This window comes from Eschrichtius robustus, chromosome 6, assembly GCF_028021215.1.
Source record: "Eschrichtius robustus isolate mEscRob2 chromosome 6, mEscRob2.pri, whole genome shotgun sequence".
Taxonomy (NCBI): domain Eukaryota; kingdom Metazoa; phylum Chordata; class Mammalia; order Artiodactyla; family Eschrichtiidae; genus Eschrichtius; species Eschrichtius robustus.
Genome location: NC_090829.1, coordinates 145,642,313 through 145,654,571, shown reverse-complemented (window position 1 = coordinate 145,654,571; position 12,259 = coordinate 145,642,313). Strand labels below are relative to the sequence as shown.

General features: G+C 58.2%; 1 protein-coding gene across 3 annotated transcripts in view; it reads right to left on the bottom strand.

Annotated features, from left to right (window-relative positions):
- PFKL (phosphofructokinase, liver type) overlaps positions 1 to 3,059 on the bottom strand; it is a 30,055-nt gene extending 26,996 nt beyond the window's left edge. For all 3 annotated transcript variants that reach the window (XM_068547186.1, XM_068547189.1, XM_068547188.1), the window contains exon 1: positions 2,915 to 3,059. In XM_068547186.1, the coding sequence (XP_068403287.1) occupies positions 2,915 to 2,999 (85 nt within the window). In that variant the 5' untranslated portion in view covers positions 3,000 to 3,059. The remainder of the gene's footprint in view (positions 1 to 2,914) is intronic.
- Positions 3,060 to 12,259: the final 9,200 nt, after the last annotated feature.

The window sequence follows — 12,259 nt, the reverse complement described above, 5'->3', positions numbered from 1 at the left end:
AACCTCACTGTAAGCTGCCTCCCTGAAAGGGCCTTTTTAATTGCCCTTTAACCTGCTTTTCTTCCTCAAAATAAAGCCAGTGTGGCAGCCACAAGCCCCACAGGGCCAGAGGAGCAGGGAGGAGAGCAGCTGCACCTCCCACTGATGGACCAGCCCTGGACCCCTCCACCCCACCCTCCAGCCTCCAATGGGCCAGGGAGACTGCAACAGATGACTTCCTGTTGGAGGAAATCGACACCACAACCAAACTGATGTCCGAAGGTGGATGCCTTTGTTCATAAGGTGACTTTTCATCACAATTAGTTTCCGGGAAAACAAAATGTACACGAAAGAGGTGATCCTGGCAGGACACGGGGCCCCGCAGATTCACACTTAATCATCAGCCGATGTGAAGACGTGGAGCCAGGCTGGGACATAACGAGACGGGGGCGGTCCTCACTGCAAATACAAGACGTCAACGTCCACACGGATCAACCCAGAAAAGGCAGGTCCTGCGCGTTACTGAGGGACAGGGTGGGGTCCGCCCCAGGGGCGAGACCGAGGGGTGGAACCAGTGGGCGGCGGGGCTATGTTATAGTTTTCTAGTCACTTTTGCACAAAGTAACATCCGTAACGACCACCTTCCCTCAACGCACGGACACCTACTCCCCGCCAACGGGAAGGGCAGAGGACGTGACTTTCAGGCTGGCTTGGAGGAACCCGCCAGGTGGCTTGTCTACAGAAGGGGAAACTGAGGCCCGAGGGACGTACTCGGGTCAAGTCAGAGAGCTGGTCAAGGCCGGCCCAACCGGGACAGGGTCTGCCCGCTCCCCTGCCCCCCACCGCCTCGAGGCTGGCTGGTTTCCACTCACTCCAACGAATGCAGACTTGAGCCTCGGGGAGGCAAGTGCAGGTCGGGGTGGGTGCCCGTTCTCCACGGCGGCTGTCAGCCCCACGCCCACCCGGGAGGGCACGCGGGGAGGGCCCGCCTGGCACCAATCAGGTCCCTAGAGATCGGCCTCTATTTGGAAGGCAGCGGGGGCCCCTGAGGGCAAACCGAGAACCCACCGTCTGGAGCCAGCTCCCCGGAGCAGTGCTGGCTAGAGGGCACGGGCCTGGGGCGGACACCCACAGGCTGGCCTTCAGAACTTACAATACAGAAAGGCTCCCTTCCCCCCAGAGAGCCAGCTGGCCCTGGCATCTTCCCCCAGGCATCAGCCCGGGCCCTAAACTGGGGAAGCTTGCGGAGCCCTCCTCTCTCGCAGCCCCGATCGGAAAACCACGTTACAGCCAGGGGTCTAGGGAAGCGAGGACACAGCGTGAGGTGAGGTGGCCGACAGCCCAGCCGGCAGTGCGCTGACGGCCACACTCCTGGGTGTCCAGGAAGCACTGCCCGTTCCATGTGGGGCATCAGGGCCGGGCTGGCCAAGGGGAGACCCACAGGTCAGACAGGCTTTGCCCTCCACTGGCCCACCGGCCCAGGCCGCTGCCCCCACTGATCCCTCGTCCTGTTTAGTCTGTGCCACCCACCGGCTCGGCTCCCCTGCCTAAACGTGCATTTATCTTTCCCAGCCCTCCCTCCAGAGCTGTTGTCTCCATGGTGCAGACAGGAGCCTGGGTGGAGACCCCTGTGCCTGCCCGAGAGGGGAGCTGGGGCCTCGCAGAGGAAGGGCCTCTCTGGAGAGGCGGGCCCAGCCTCTCAGGAAGTGTCTGTCCTCCATATACCAGGCCCTTCCCGTGGTCCAGTCTCACAGGACAATGCTTCCCCAAGACCACCCTCCAAGCCCACTCTCCTCCCACCTGGCCCCGGCCCACTGGCCATGCCCTGAGAGGGAGCCGCCGCTGCCCAGCAACAGGCAAGTGCTCTGGCCACGCGGGGCCGCGGACGTGCAGCAGAGCACACCGTCCGCCCGCCAGGCCAGGTCCGGAGGGCTCAGCCCGAACCCGCACAGGCTGGGACGCAGACAGTGGCTGACGTCTCTGCCTTCCCGGGCTTGCTCTCCTGTGAAAGCCCCTTCCTCCTAGCTCTTCCCTGCTTCCGAGTGGCGAGCGGGGAGTCGGGAGCCTGAGGCAGGGAGAGGAATTATGTGTCTGGACTTTCTGATCTGGAAGGAGGCAGACCAGGCCCGGCTGTGCAGCCTGAGAGGGCCGGCTAGGTTCCTTCCAGGCCTGCTTCCTGGGCTAGTCAAGGTGTCTCCTGAGGCTCAAGGTGTGTGGCGTGGCCATGCGGCCGAGCCCAACAGGTGTGACACTGGCCATCCCAGGCCAGAGGCGCCGGAGAGCAGCAGTCAGGACAAGTCCAGGGCACCAGGACAGACCCCAGGAGGGGCACTCAGCCAGCTCTGCCAGGTCCCAGCTGCAGGACCCTGGGCAGGCCAGCAGGCAGGCCACCACCTTCGGCCTCCCCTGTACAAGGGGGTGGGAACAGCCCTGCACTAAAGAAAATGCCCCAGAGCCGCCCTGGAGGCAGTGGTTTCCGGGAAGCACTGTGCCCCCAGGTCGTGTTTCAGAACTAGGAAGAGCCCGCGCTCTGCGGGCCTGCGGGGACCTGCCCAGCCTTCAGCGGCCTCCAGGAAATGGGGCTTCCGACACGCACCACCGGGAAGGGGTGCGGGGAGGGCCTGGGGGCGGCCGGCGACAGCACCCCGTCCCGGCCACGGCCGGCCGCGCGGACACACCCCCGGCGGGCGGGGCGCAGAGGCCGTGGTGGGCGGCACGTACGCGGGCCCCCGGCGCGCGGGGGCGGGTCCAGGACGCGGACCGGGAAGGGGACCGGGGCTGGGAGGGGGAGGAGGAGGCGGGAGGCGCAGGCCAGGAGGAGCACCCGCTGACCGCGTGCCCCAGGTGCCGGCCGAGGGTGCGGGCGCGCCCCAGGGACCCGGGCACAGCAGAACCCCCGCCCGCCGGCGATCGGCCCCCGCGTGCCCGCGCCCACCTTGCGCGTCGCCGCCGCTGGTCAGCACGCCGATGGCCTTGCCGGCCCCGGACATCCGCAGCTTCTCCAGATCCACGGTGGCCATGGTGGCGCCGACTCGGCCGCACTCGCTCTCCCGCCCGGCGCCGCCGCTGTCGCTGGTCCCGCCCCGCGCCCTGCGCTCCGCCCCGCGCCGTGTGAGGTCACCGCTGTCCACGCCGGGGCGGGGCCGACGTGCACCCGGCACCTGGGCGGGGGAACCGGGCCTCGACCCGGCAGTGCCGGCCTTTTTGTTCAAGTTTCTAAACCTGTTCAGTCTAACAAGGGGCGCGTTTATTGAGGGGGCGGATCGCGGCCGTCTGGGTCTGTTAGTCACAACCTGCGGCAAAGCTGGTCAAGCACGGTGACCAGACCTGAGGGAAGGCCAGCCAGGGGAGGCCAGACGAGTCCCACTGCCAATCGCTGCCTGCCCGGCTTTGCAGGAATTTGTTATTCTAGGCGCCGGTCTATTTCAACTTCGTTCATTGCAGGAGCCACAGAAGCCCTACCCCCGACTCGGGGCAACCCCGGTGATGGCCCTCCCACCCGGAGGGGTGCATGATTAAGATGCGAAAAGAGTTAAGAGGAAAACCAGCCAGCATCCATCCATTCATTTATCCCTCACTTCAGCAAATGTTTGCTGGACCCTTGGAAAACCTGCACACCAGGCATCGTGTGGGGTGGGCACCTGGGTCAGGACAGGGGGCTCTACCTTGGGTGGTCAGTGGGTCAGTCACTCGGAGCCACGAAGCCCCTCCCCGGATCCAGGCCCCCCGAAAGGTGGGAATCCAGCCCAGTCACCAGACAGACTGGACCCTTGCCCTCAGGAAGACTGGTCGCTGGTGGGAGAGTCCCCATGAACCAAATCGGGGGCTTTGAGGAAAGGCATCCATCGTGACAGGGCCCAAGACACCCAGTGGGGTGGGGGGCTGGGGGTGGGGGTGGGTAATATTCTGCTTCTTTCTTTTTATTTATTAATTAATTAATTTATTTATCTGGCTGTGCTGGGTCTTAGTTACGGCGCACGGGATCTTCGTTGCGGTGTGCAGTCTTTTTTTTTTTTTTTTAGTAACAGCATGCGGACTCTTAGTTGCGGCATGCGGGATCTATTTCCCTGACCAGGGATTGAACCCAGGCCCCCTGCCTTGGGAGTGTGGAGTCCTAACTGCCGGACAGCCAGGGAAGTCCCGGTAACATTCTGTTTCTTGAACTGAGTGGTGACACAGGTGTGTTTGCTTTATGAAAATTCAGCAAGCTGATCACCTATGATTTGTGCATTTTTCTTTATATGTGTTATGTTCTAATACAAAGTTTACGTAAAAATATTCCATTGTCGGGGAAGGGGGAGGTATGAGTCAAAGGGAGAGAGTTTCAGTTCTGCAAGACGAGTGTGTCCCAGAGCTCACTCTCCGGCCTGGTGCTGGAAGTTAATAATTCTGTAGTGGACACTTAAAACGTGGCTAAGAGGGTACACGTATGTTAAGTATTCTTATCACGAATAACAACAAATATTTCTTAAATTATCACAGAGGGGAAAGAGGGACCTCATTAGTCACAGCTGTGCCAAGTCAGGCACAGAGAAGAATCTGGGCCACTTGACTGAACTTCTGGCCTCAGGTTAAGAAGATGGAAGAATGGCAGGGAATCCCAGGCAGTTCTCAAACTCTCTGTGCCCTGAGGCCCCCGGCCTGGTGTGGATGGTGGCCTCACCACTGGGCGCACAGCTGTCGTCCTGGGGTCTCTGTCACCATCAGTTTCCCTTGTGGACCTCGTGGTCACCAGCTCCCAAATCGTCCTCCTTCGTTTGGGCAGAGCACATCCTCCAGGAGCTTCCTGAGAAAGGGCTCAGGGCGTTTTTGAGATTCTGCCTGTGTGAAATTGGCCTTTCTCGACCCTGGTACTTGATTGAAGACTTGGCTGTGTGTAGAATCTTGGGTGAGAAATCATCGTCCTACAGAATTTTGAAGGTGGCTTCCATCGTTCCTTGATTCCAGTATTGCTACTGGGAAGTCAAAGCCGCCTGACTACTCTGTGTGTGCATAGGACCCAATATTTTCTCCCTAGAAGCGTGCAGGACCTTCCTTTCCCGGGGGCTGTGAAATTCCACAGGAAATGCCTTGTGTGGGTCTGCTTCCCAGTGTGGGGCGGGGCACGTTCTGGGTCCTTCCAAGGCAGCAATGCGTGTGTTCTATCTGGGACAAGTTCCTGCACCATTTCCCCGACAACTCTTTCCTCTCTGCGTTTTCCCTTTACTCTTTCTGGAACTCCTGGTATTTACATTTTGATATCCTATACAGTTTTACTTTCCATTTTTAGAAAGTCTTAGTTTGACTTTCCTATTTTATAACTCATTTTTGCTGTACGTTCAGAGAGCTTTCTTCAGCTTGCTATGCCAACCTGGTGTAAAGTTCTCCATTTCTGCCATCATGGTTTTGATTTCCAAGAGCTGTTCCTTTTAACAGAGTCTTGTTCTTGTTTCATGAATACAGGGCCTATCTCTCTAAGAATCTTATAGTTTTATTTGATTTTTTAACATTCATTCCTCCCTTCTGAGTCTCTCTTTTCATCTGTGCTGCTTTCTTTCTTTCCTTTTGTCTTGGTCTCTGCCATCCTAGGGGCCTTCTTTAATGTCTGGGAATCCTTGGCCAGCTGTGATTAAGAGGTAGAACCTCTGAATGTGACAGGTGACTTTTGGTTGTTGAGTCTTGCTGCAGGGTGAGCTTTCTGGGCCATTTTTTGGGTATCCCCCAGAACTGTTGTCCCTTTAGGTTGGTCAGATTCAAGAACAGAATCTTCCAGTCTCTTGTCTGGAGGGAGGATCGGGTCAGGAGCTGAAGGAAGAGGGGGTGGAGCCCCACATGCGGCCTTCTGCCTGCTGATCCGGCCACGCACTTTCCACGTGGACCCCTTGCCTCGGTTGTTTATGGCATTCCCAGGTCCAGACACTCTGCCTGACCTCCAGAGTAGAGCTCCTGACCTCTGCTGGGGTGAGGGAGGGATGTGGGGCTCCATTTTTCAGCCAGCCTGACCCCTCCTCTCCCACCAGGCACATCTGCTGAGGCCTCAGGACCACTCAACGCTTGGCCGCGGGGCCCCGTGTTTATGCCCGGGGTTCTTCTGGAAGACTGTGAGGAGTAGATCGGCTTGCATACTGGGGGACCCCGACCTTGTACTGGCCCAGCCTGGTTGTTTGCACTGGCTGCAGAAGCACTTCAGATCCCAGCCCGTCAACCACAGGGACGACCCTTTCCTGGGCTCCAACCACAAGCCTTGCCTGCCTGCTCCAGGCTCACAGTCTGTGAGCCCAGGAGAGACAGGTGCTGCACATGGAGTACAAAGTTGGACAGAGACGTGGGGAGGGGACCCTGCCCAGGGAGGTGGGGGATGGGTGGACCATGAGTGCTCAGGATGGCCCCTCCGGGAGAGAGGCAGGGCAGACCTGGCTGAAAGCAGAACAGGGGTTTTGATCATCCCCCTGCAACTCGGGAGAGCCTTGAAGGCCCGTGGTCTGGGGTTTGTTGGCTTGCTTTTCCATTTTGCCGTGGAGGATTCAAGCGTGCACTGAGGCAGAGAGAGCAGCAAGATGGCCCCGTGCCCCCCTCTCCAGCCCCCCGAAGGTTCCATTCAGGACAGGGTAGGCATTTCAGGAAGACGGCTCTGAGTGGAGGATGGAGGGAGGGGTGCATCTGGGGGCCATGAGCAGTGATGGCTGTTCTGGGGCAGTGACGGTGGAGAGGGGACGGATCTGTGAGGTGTCTAAGAGGCCCAGCAGGAGGGTCTGGGCGTGGGGGTGGGGGATGAGGGAGGGGGGCTCCTGCACCCCATGGGAGATGGGGAGGCAGTCGGGGCTGGAGATCCTCTTCCCCCTGCCGCCCTGCCCTCCTGGGCGCCCCTTTAGCTCTGGCAGCACTGCTGCTGCGCCTGTCCCACCCCCATCCCTGGGGCTGCCCCTGATCGCCCCCTAAAGTAACGTCGACCCCTCTTGGAATGACGGGAGCCATTTACAGAGAACAGGGTGCCAGGAGTTCAGCCTCCTTGGGATGGAACGCTGCCCTTCAACACATGGGAGGAGGACGCCCTTGGCTTTCCCACATCCGCTCGTGCAGGGATCCGTGGAGCCAGGCAGCCTGGGCTCGGGGCAGAAGGGGGGCGACTGCCCAGCCACGGAGAGCACAGCCTGGCCACCTGCAGCACCAGCCCGCCTCGGCCAGGACGCAGGGACACGGTGGGAAGCGGCTGTGCCTTTTGGAAATCATACTTTTTAAGTTATTTAAAAATCAGCCAGAGTGACAGAACAGTTTACAAAGGAAAAATCATCTATAATCCTTGTTTCAACACACTGTCTTCATCTTTTCAGTGTTTTCTTCCAGTATTCCCCTCTATACACACACACATACATGCATATACATATGCATGTATATATGCACATATGTACGCGTGTACACACATATACTCATACATATGTCTATATACATATGCTCTCTTTTTATATATATTCTGTCTATATATATAAATATACACTTTCTAAATGTATATGTATATACAGGGGACCCTTGAAAACATGGGTTTGAACTGTGGGTCCATTTAAATGCAGATTTTTTTCAGTAAATATATTGGAAAAACTTTTGGAAATTTGTGACCATTTAAAAAAACTTGCAGACGAGCCACATGACCTAGAATTATCCAAAAAGTTAAGAAAAAGTTAAGTACATCATGAATGCATAAAATATATGTATATATACATATTACATACAAAATACACATTAATCAACTGTTTATATTATCGGTAAGACTTCTGATCAACAGTAGACTATTAGTAATTAAGTTTCAAGGGAGTCAAAAGTTATGCTCAGATTTTCAACTGTACAGGGGTAACTCCTGAGTTTTTCAAGGGTCAACTGTACGTACTCTGTCATAGATAGATAGGTAGATAGACACTTTCTAAGTACACACATACACGCTCTCTCTATACATAAAGAGATAAGGAGATGGATAAACAGAGTGTAGATACATATATATGCACTCTGTGTATATACATAGATTTTACATATATATAAATATAATTTAATAAGTATCTGTTCACCCACCGGGCTTGTGTTTATCATTCTTATTGTCTGTCTGGATAACATCCCAATCTCTGGGATTATTTCTCCTTGGATACTGAACGTTTAGTCCATTTTCAGAGTTGGATTCACTAATTGTGCGGCGCTGGCCAGCCTGGGCTCTGTGCAAACCTGCCCCTGGCGCACGCTGTCTGGAGGGGATGGTCAGAGAGCAAGTGACCAGGCAAAGGGGACTGTGCCCTGAAGGGATGGAGAGGAGGCCGTGGCGAGAACAAGGGGGTTCCCTGAGACTGGGATGTGTTATGCTTGGGATGGGCGTCCTCTGGTGGGTGGTCTCTGTCGGAGGGCTGGGGGGCTTCAGCAGGGCTGCATGGAGCTCACCATTGTGGACATCAGTTACCCGGCAGCTTAGAGCAAAGCTGCAGGAAAAGCCGCAGGTGGAACAGAGCGGCCATCAGAGCCCCCCCGGGCGCCAGGTCCCACCCTGAGCGCCTGTCCCCGGGACCCCTGTCAGACCCCTACCTGCGGTGCTGCCACCAACCTCCCAGAGGGGCTGCAAGTCCCGAGAGAATTAACAGAGGTGAGGCGACCATCCTGGAAGCTGCAGGTTGACAGATGACCGGAGCTCAGCTGACGGGGTGAATGAGGCTGCGTCCAGTCCAGTTCAGACCACCAGCCAAGAGCTCAGCCCCGCTCGGTTATCTCGACTCTGACCGTGTCCAGAGCACTGTCTGCTCCCAAGCCCACCAAGCCCCTGACACGTCCGCCTGCACCGGGCTCTTCACTGCTTGTTAGCGATGACCCCCGACCCCATCCAGGGGTCCAGCACGATATGGTATGAAATTCACACCCCTTGTTCACAAATTGTTATCAATTTCAGAACACTGACAGTTAAGCCTCCAACTTAGCTTAGTGGGGGAAAATAAGACCTTTGCCAGCCTCGTGCAGATGGAAAGAGCGACGTTGGGGTCATGGCCAAATCCTGTCCCCGTTAAAGAAACAGGTACTCGTGACACTTGCTAAGGTGACAAGGAACTTTATTCTAGGGGGACCCCTGCAATGGGGTTTGCAGGAGGGGAGAGAGGTCCGGCTCAACTCTGAATACAATCTGGAAAGTGGGGATTTATGGCCAAGGAGCAAGGTGAGGCCAGTGGATGGAAATTACAAAGAGCTAACGCTGAGGTGAGGGGATGTGGCTAAGCCCCTCGACGGGACCCTTCCTGAGGGCGGGCCAGGTGACCAGCTACTGAGGGTGGGGATGAGAAATGCAGCAGATATCGAGAGACAGCAGAGTCCAAGGGTGGGGTTTCCCCGAAACTGACTTGGCAAGATTCTTGCCAAAACTAAGGACCAGGGACAGAGGCCAAGTCTGAGCCGACTCAGAGGAGCCTGAGCGGAGTCCGGTCAAGGACAGCGTCTGTGTCCCCACCCAACCCGCATGTTGAAGCCTCAGCCTGCAGCACCTCAGAACGTGGCTGTACTTGGAAGCAGGATCTCACGGAGGTGGCCAAGGTAAATGGGGTTGTTAGGATGGGCTCCGGTGTCCTCATGAGAAGAGGAGATCAGGACACTGCCCTGCACAGAGGGACAACCATGTGAGGACCCAGGGAAGAGACAGTGGTCTACACGCCCAGGAGGGGGGAGTTGGGAGGGACCAGCCCTGCCGCACCCGGATCTCAGACTTCAGCCTCCAGGACTGGGAGAGAATAGACGTCTGTTATTTGAGCCCCCCGGTCTGTGGCACTTTATCACAGCAGTCCAAGAAACGAGCCCGGGGACAGGATGTACAAATGACACCGCTGGCTGATGCCCTCTCACCCACTGGGCAGACACACGCTTCAGGGCGTTACGTAGCCGGCAGTCGTTCGGTGCTGGATGAGCAAGACCGGCTTCCAGCCCCACAGACAGACAGACGGGAGCAGGGGATGGGCGGTCGGCCCCTGAGGAGTAAAGCAACGCGCAGGGGCTGCAGCAGGGCAGGGCCTGCTCTGGGCAGTCGTCCTCTCGTCCTCGTGTCCACTACGCTTAAAATGCGGGACAAACGCAGCACCAGCAAACTCAGGCTGCTGACGGCAGGGAAGGATGCAGCTCACGGCCCTTGCGTGCCTCCTGCTTCCCACACTTCCTTCCACGCACACCACGGACGGACAGACAGACGGACTCGGGACTGCCGTGAGCACCCCCCACCCCGTGCTCAACTCCCGAAAGTGACATTTCCTGAACTTGTGGGAAGTGACACGGGTGCAGTGCAGGCCACCAAAGGGAGCACTGAGCCCCCGGTGGAGGGTCTCCGTGGACCCGTCCGTAGAAGGATTCTGATGAGCCGGGTCTCCAGAGCCCAACGTGAGACCCAGTGGTGCCGGGGCTGCAGTGGGCTCAGAGGAGGGCCGGCCGCGGCTGTGCTCAGCAGCAGTGGGGGTCCTGGGAGGGTGTGACAACAATGGGCTGGGTGTCTGTGACACCTGGGTTCACCCTGGTCAGCTCCCCGATATACCCCTCCACCACTGCCATGGTACCCACACCACGTCGTCCCCACCGGCCTCTGCAGACTTCATCCAGGCCTGCTTCGTCCTGTGGGTGGGTGGCGGCCGGGGGCAGAGACAGCAGCTGGGCTCTGTGGGGAGGAGCAGCTCTCAGGTAAGCAGGGCCCCCCCCCAGTCGGGAAGGGCCTCCGCTCCATTCCCCCCCTGCCTTCCCCCCGCCCCGGAGGACCCTGCTCGGGGCGTTCCCCCCACCCGCCAAGCCTCGACTCTGGTCTCCTCCCTCCTCTGGCTCTTCCCTTGTCCACAAATGTGACCTGGCCTCCAAGCTGGGACGCTCCACATGTGACCACGGCTGCTGTGTCCCTCCTGCCATCACTCTCTACTTCCCTCTGTCCCACTGCTGCCCGCCTAGCCGGGCCTGGCCTGGAACAGCTGCCTACTCGTTCATATGACACTAGTGTCCTCACCAGTGGGTCCCTGTTTGAATAAACGACTCGACCCTGTGGCCTGGGGCAGTTACCCCCTACGCTGGAGGGCATCGGCCAGCCCCTCCCCAGTGCTGTTCTTGGTGGGCCGACATGCCCTGTCCCACCCCCGCAGAGGCCACCTAATGTGTGCCCGGCACAGAGGGGCTCCAGAGGGTCTGAGTGAGCCACGAGACCCCCAGAAGTCCAAGGGCTGTGTGTCCTGAGCTGGGACCCCTATTCCTGCTGCTACTCCCTGCCGGCCCCCCCGCCCGGGGTGGGGACACAAGCCACAGGTGCCAAATCAGCACACATCCCACCTCTGCCCCCAATGCATATGAGGCCTGCAGCTACCCCTCCCTCCCCAGGGCTCTGACCCCCTTCAGGGCTTCTACCACGGGGGGCTCTGCAGGTGGGGCTACGACAGCCCTGCCATCTCCTTCCACCAACACCGACCCAGCGGCTGTGCCAGGTCCTGGGGACATGGCTGAGAACCACACAGGGTCCCAGGTCCCGCAGTGGCCGCTTTCAGGGGAGACAGACACCACTAGGAAAGAACTCAGTTCTGACGGGCTGTCTCCCAGTGGTGGGCGCCACAAGCAAAATAAACATAGCGCTGTCCACGGCGGCACACTGTGCCCCCGTCACCTGACCTGATGTCTGTCCCGGACACACCACTCTAGCTTCCAGCCCCTCCCCTGGCACACTCCGGCCCCCTGACCCCTGTCCCGTTTCCTGCTTCTGTCTGAGGTCACCTCCTCTTGTGAGTGATCTGTCACCGGAATGTCCCTCTAGGACCCCTAATGCTCAGCGTATAGAAGAGCCACAGTAAAGGTTTCCCGAATAAATGACTCTGAATGAATCAATGAGGAGCTGAGATCTCACAGGTGAGAAAACAGACGCGCGAAGCACCGAGGCAGGGGAACTCCGAGCAGAGGGGGCAGCCCGTGCAAAGGCCCTGGGGTGGGGATGAGCTTGGCCCTGCGAGGAGCAGAGGAGGTAGGAGCATGTGGGCGGGGGGCAGAGGTGGGCAGGACCAGACCACGTGGGGCAGGGGCTGTGCTGGGGGCGGGGCAAGGCCCTGGGGGCTCCAGCAGAGGATGGACCAGAGGGATTCTACTCACAGCATTCTCTTCCCGTTACAGCCAAATCGGCCTACACGACGGGCACCAGAAACACAGGGCAACAGACCCCCATCCCTGAAACAAGCACGCTGTACTGGAGAGCATGTCGAACCCACAGAAGTGACTTTAATTTCAGCACACACGATGGCTTTGTGCCGCCACAGGCACGGCTGCTGACAAGCTGACTGTTGAC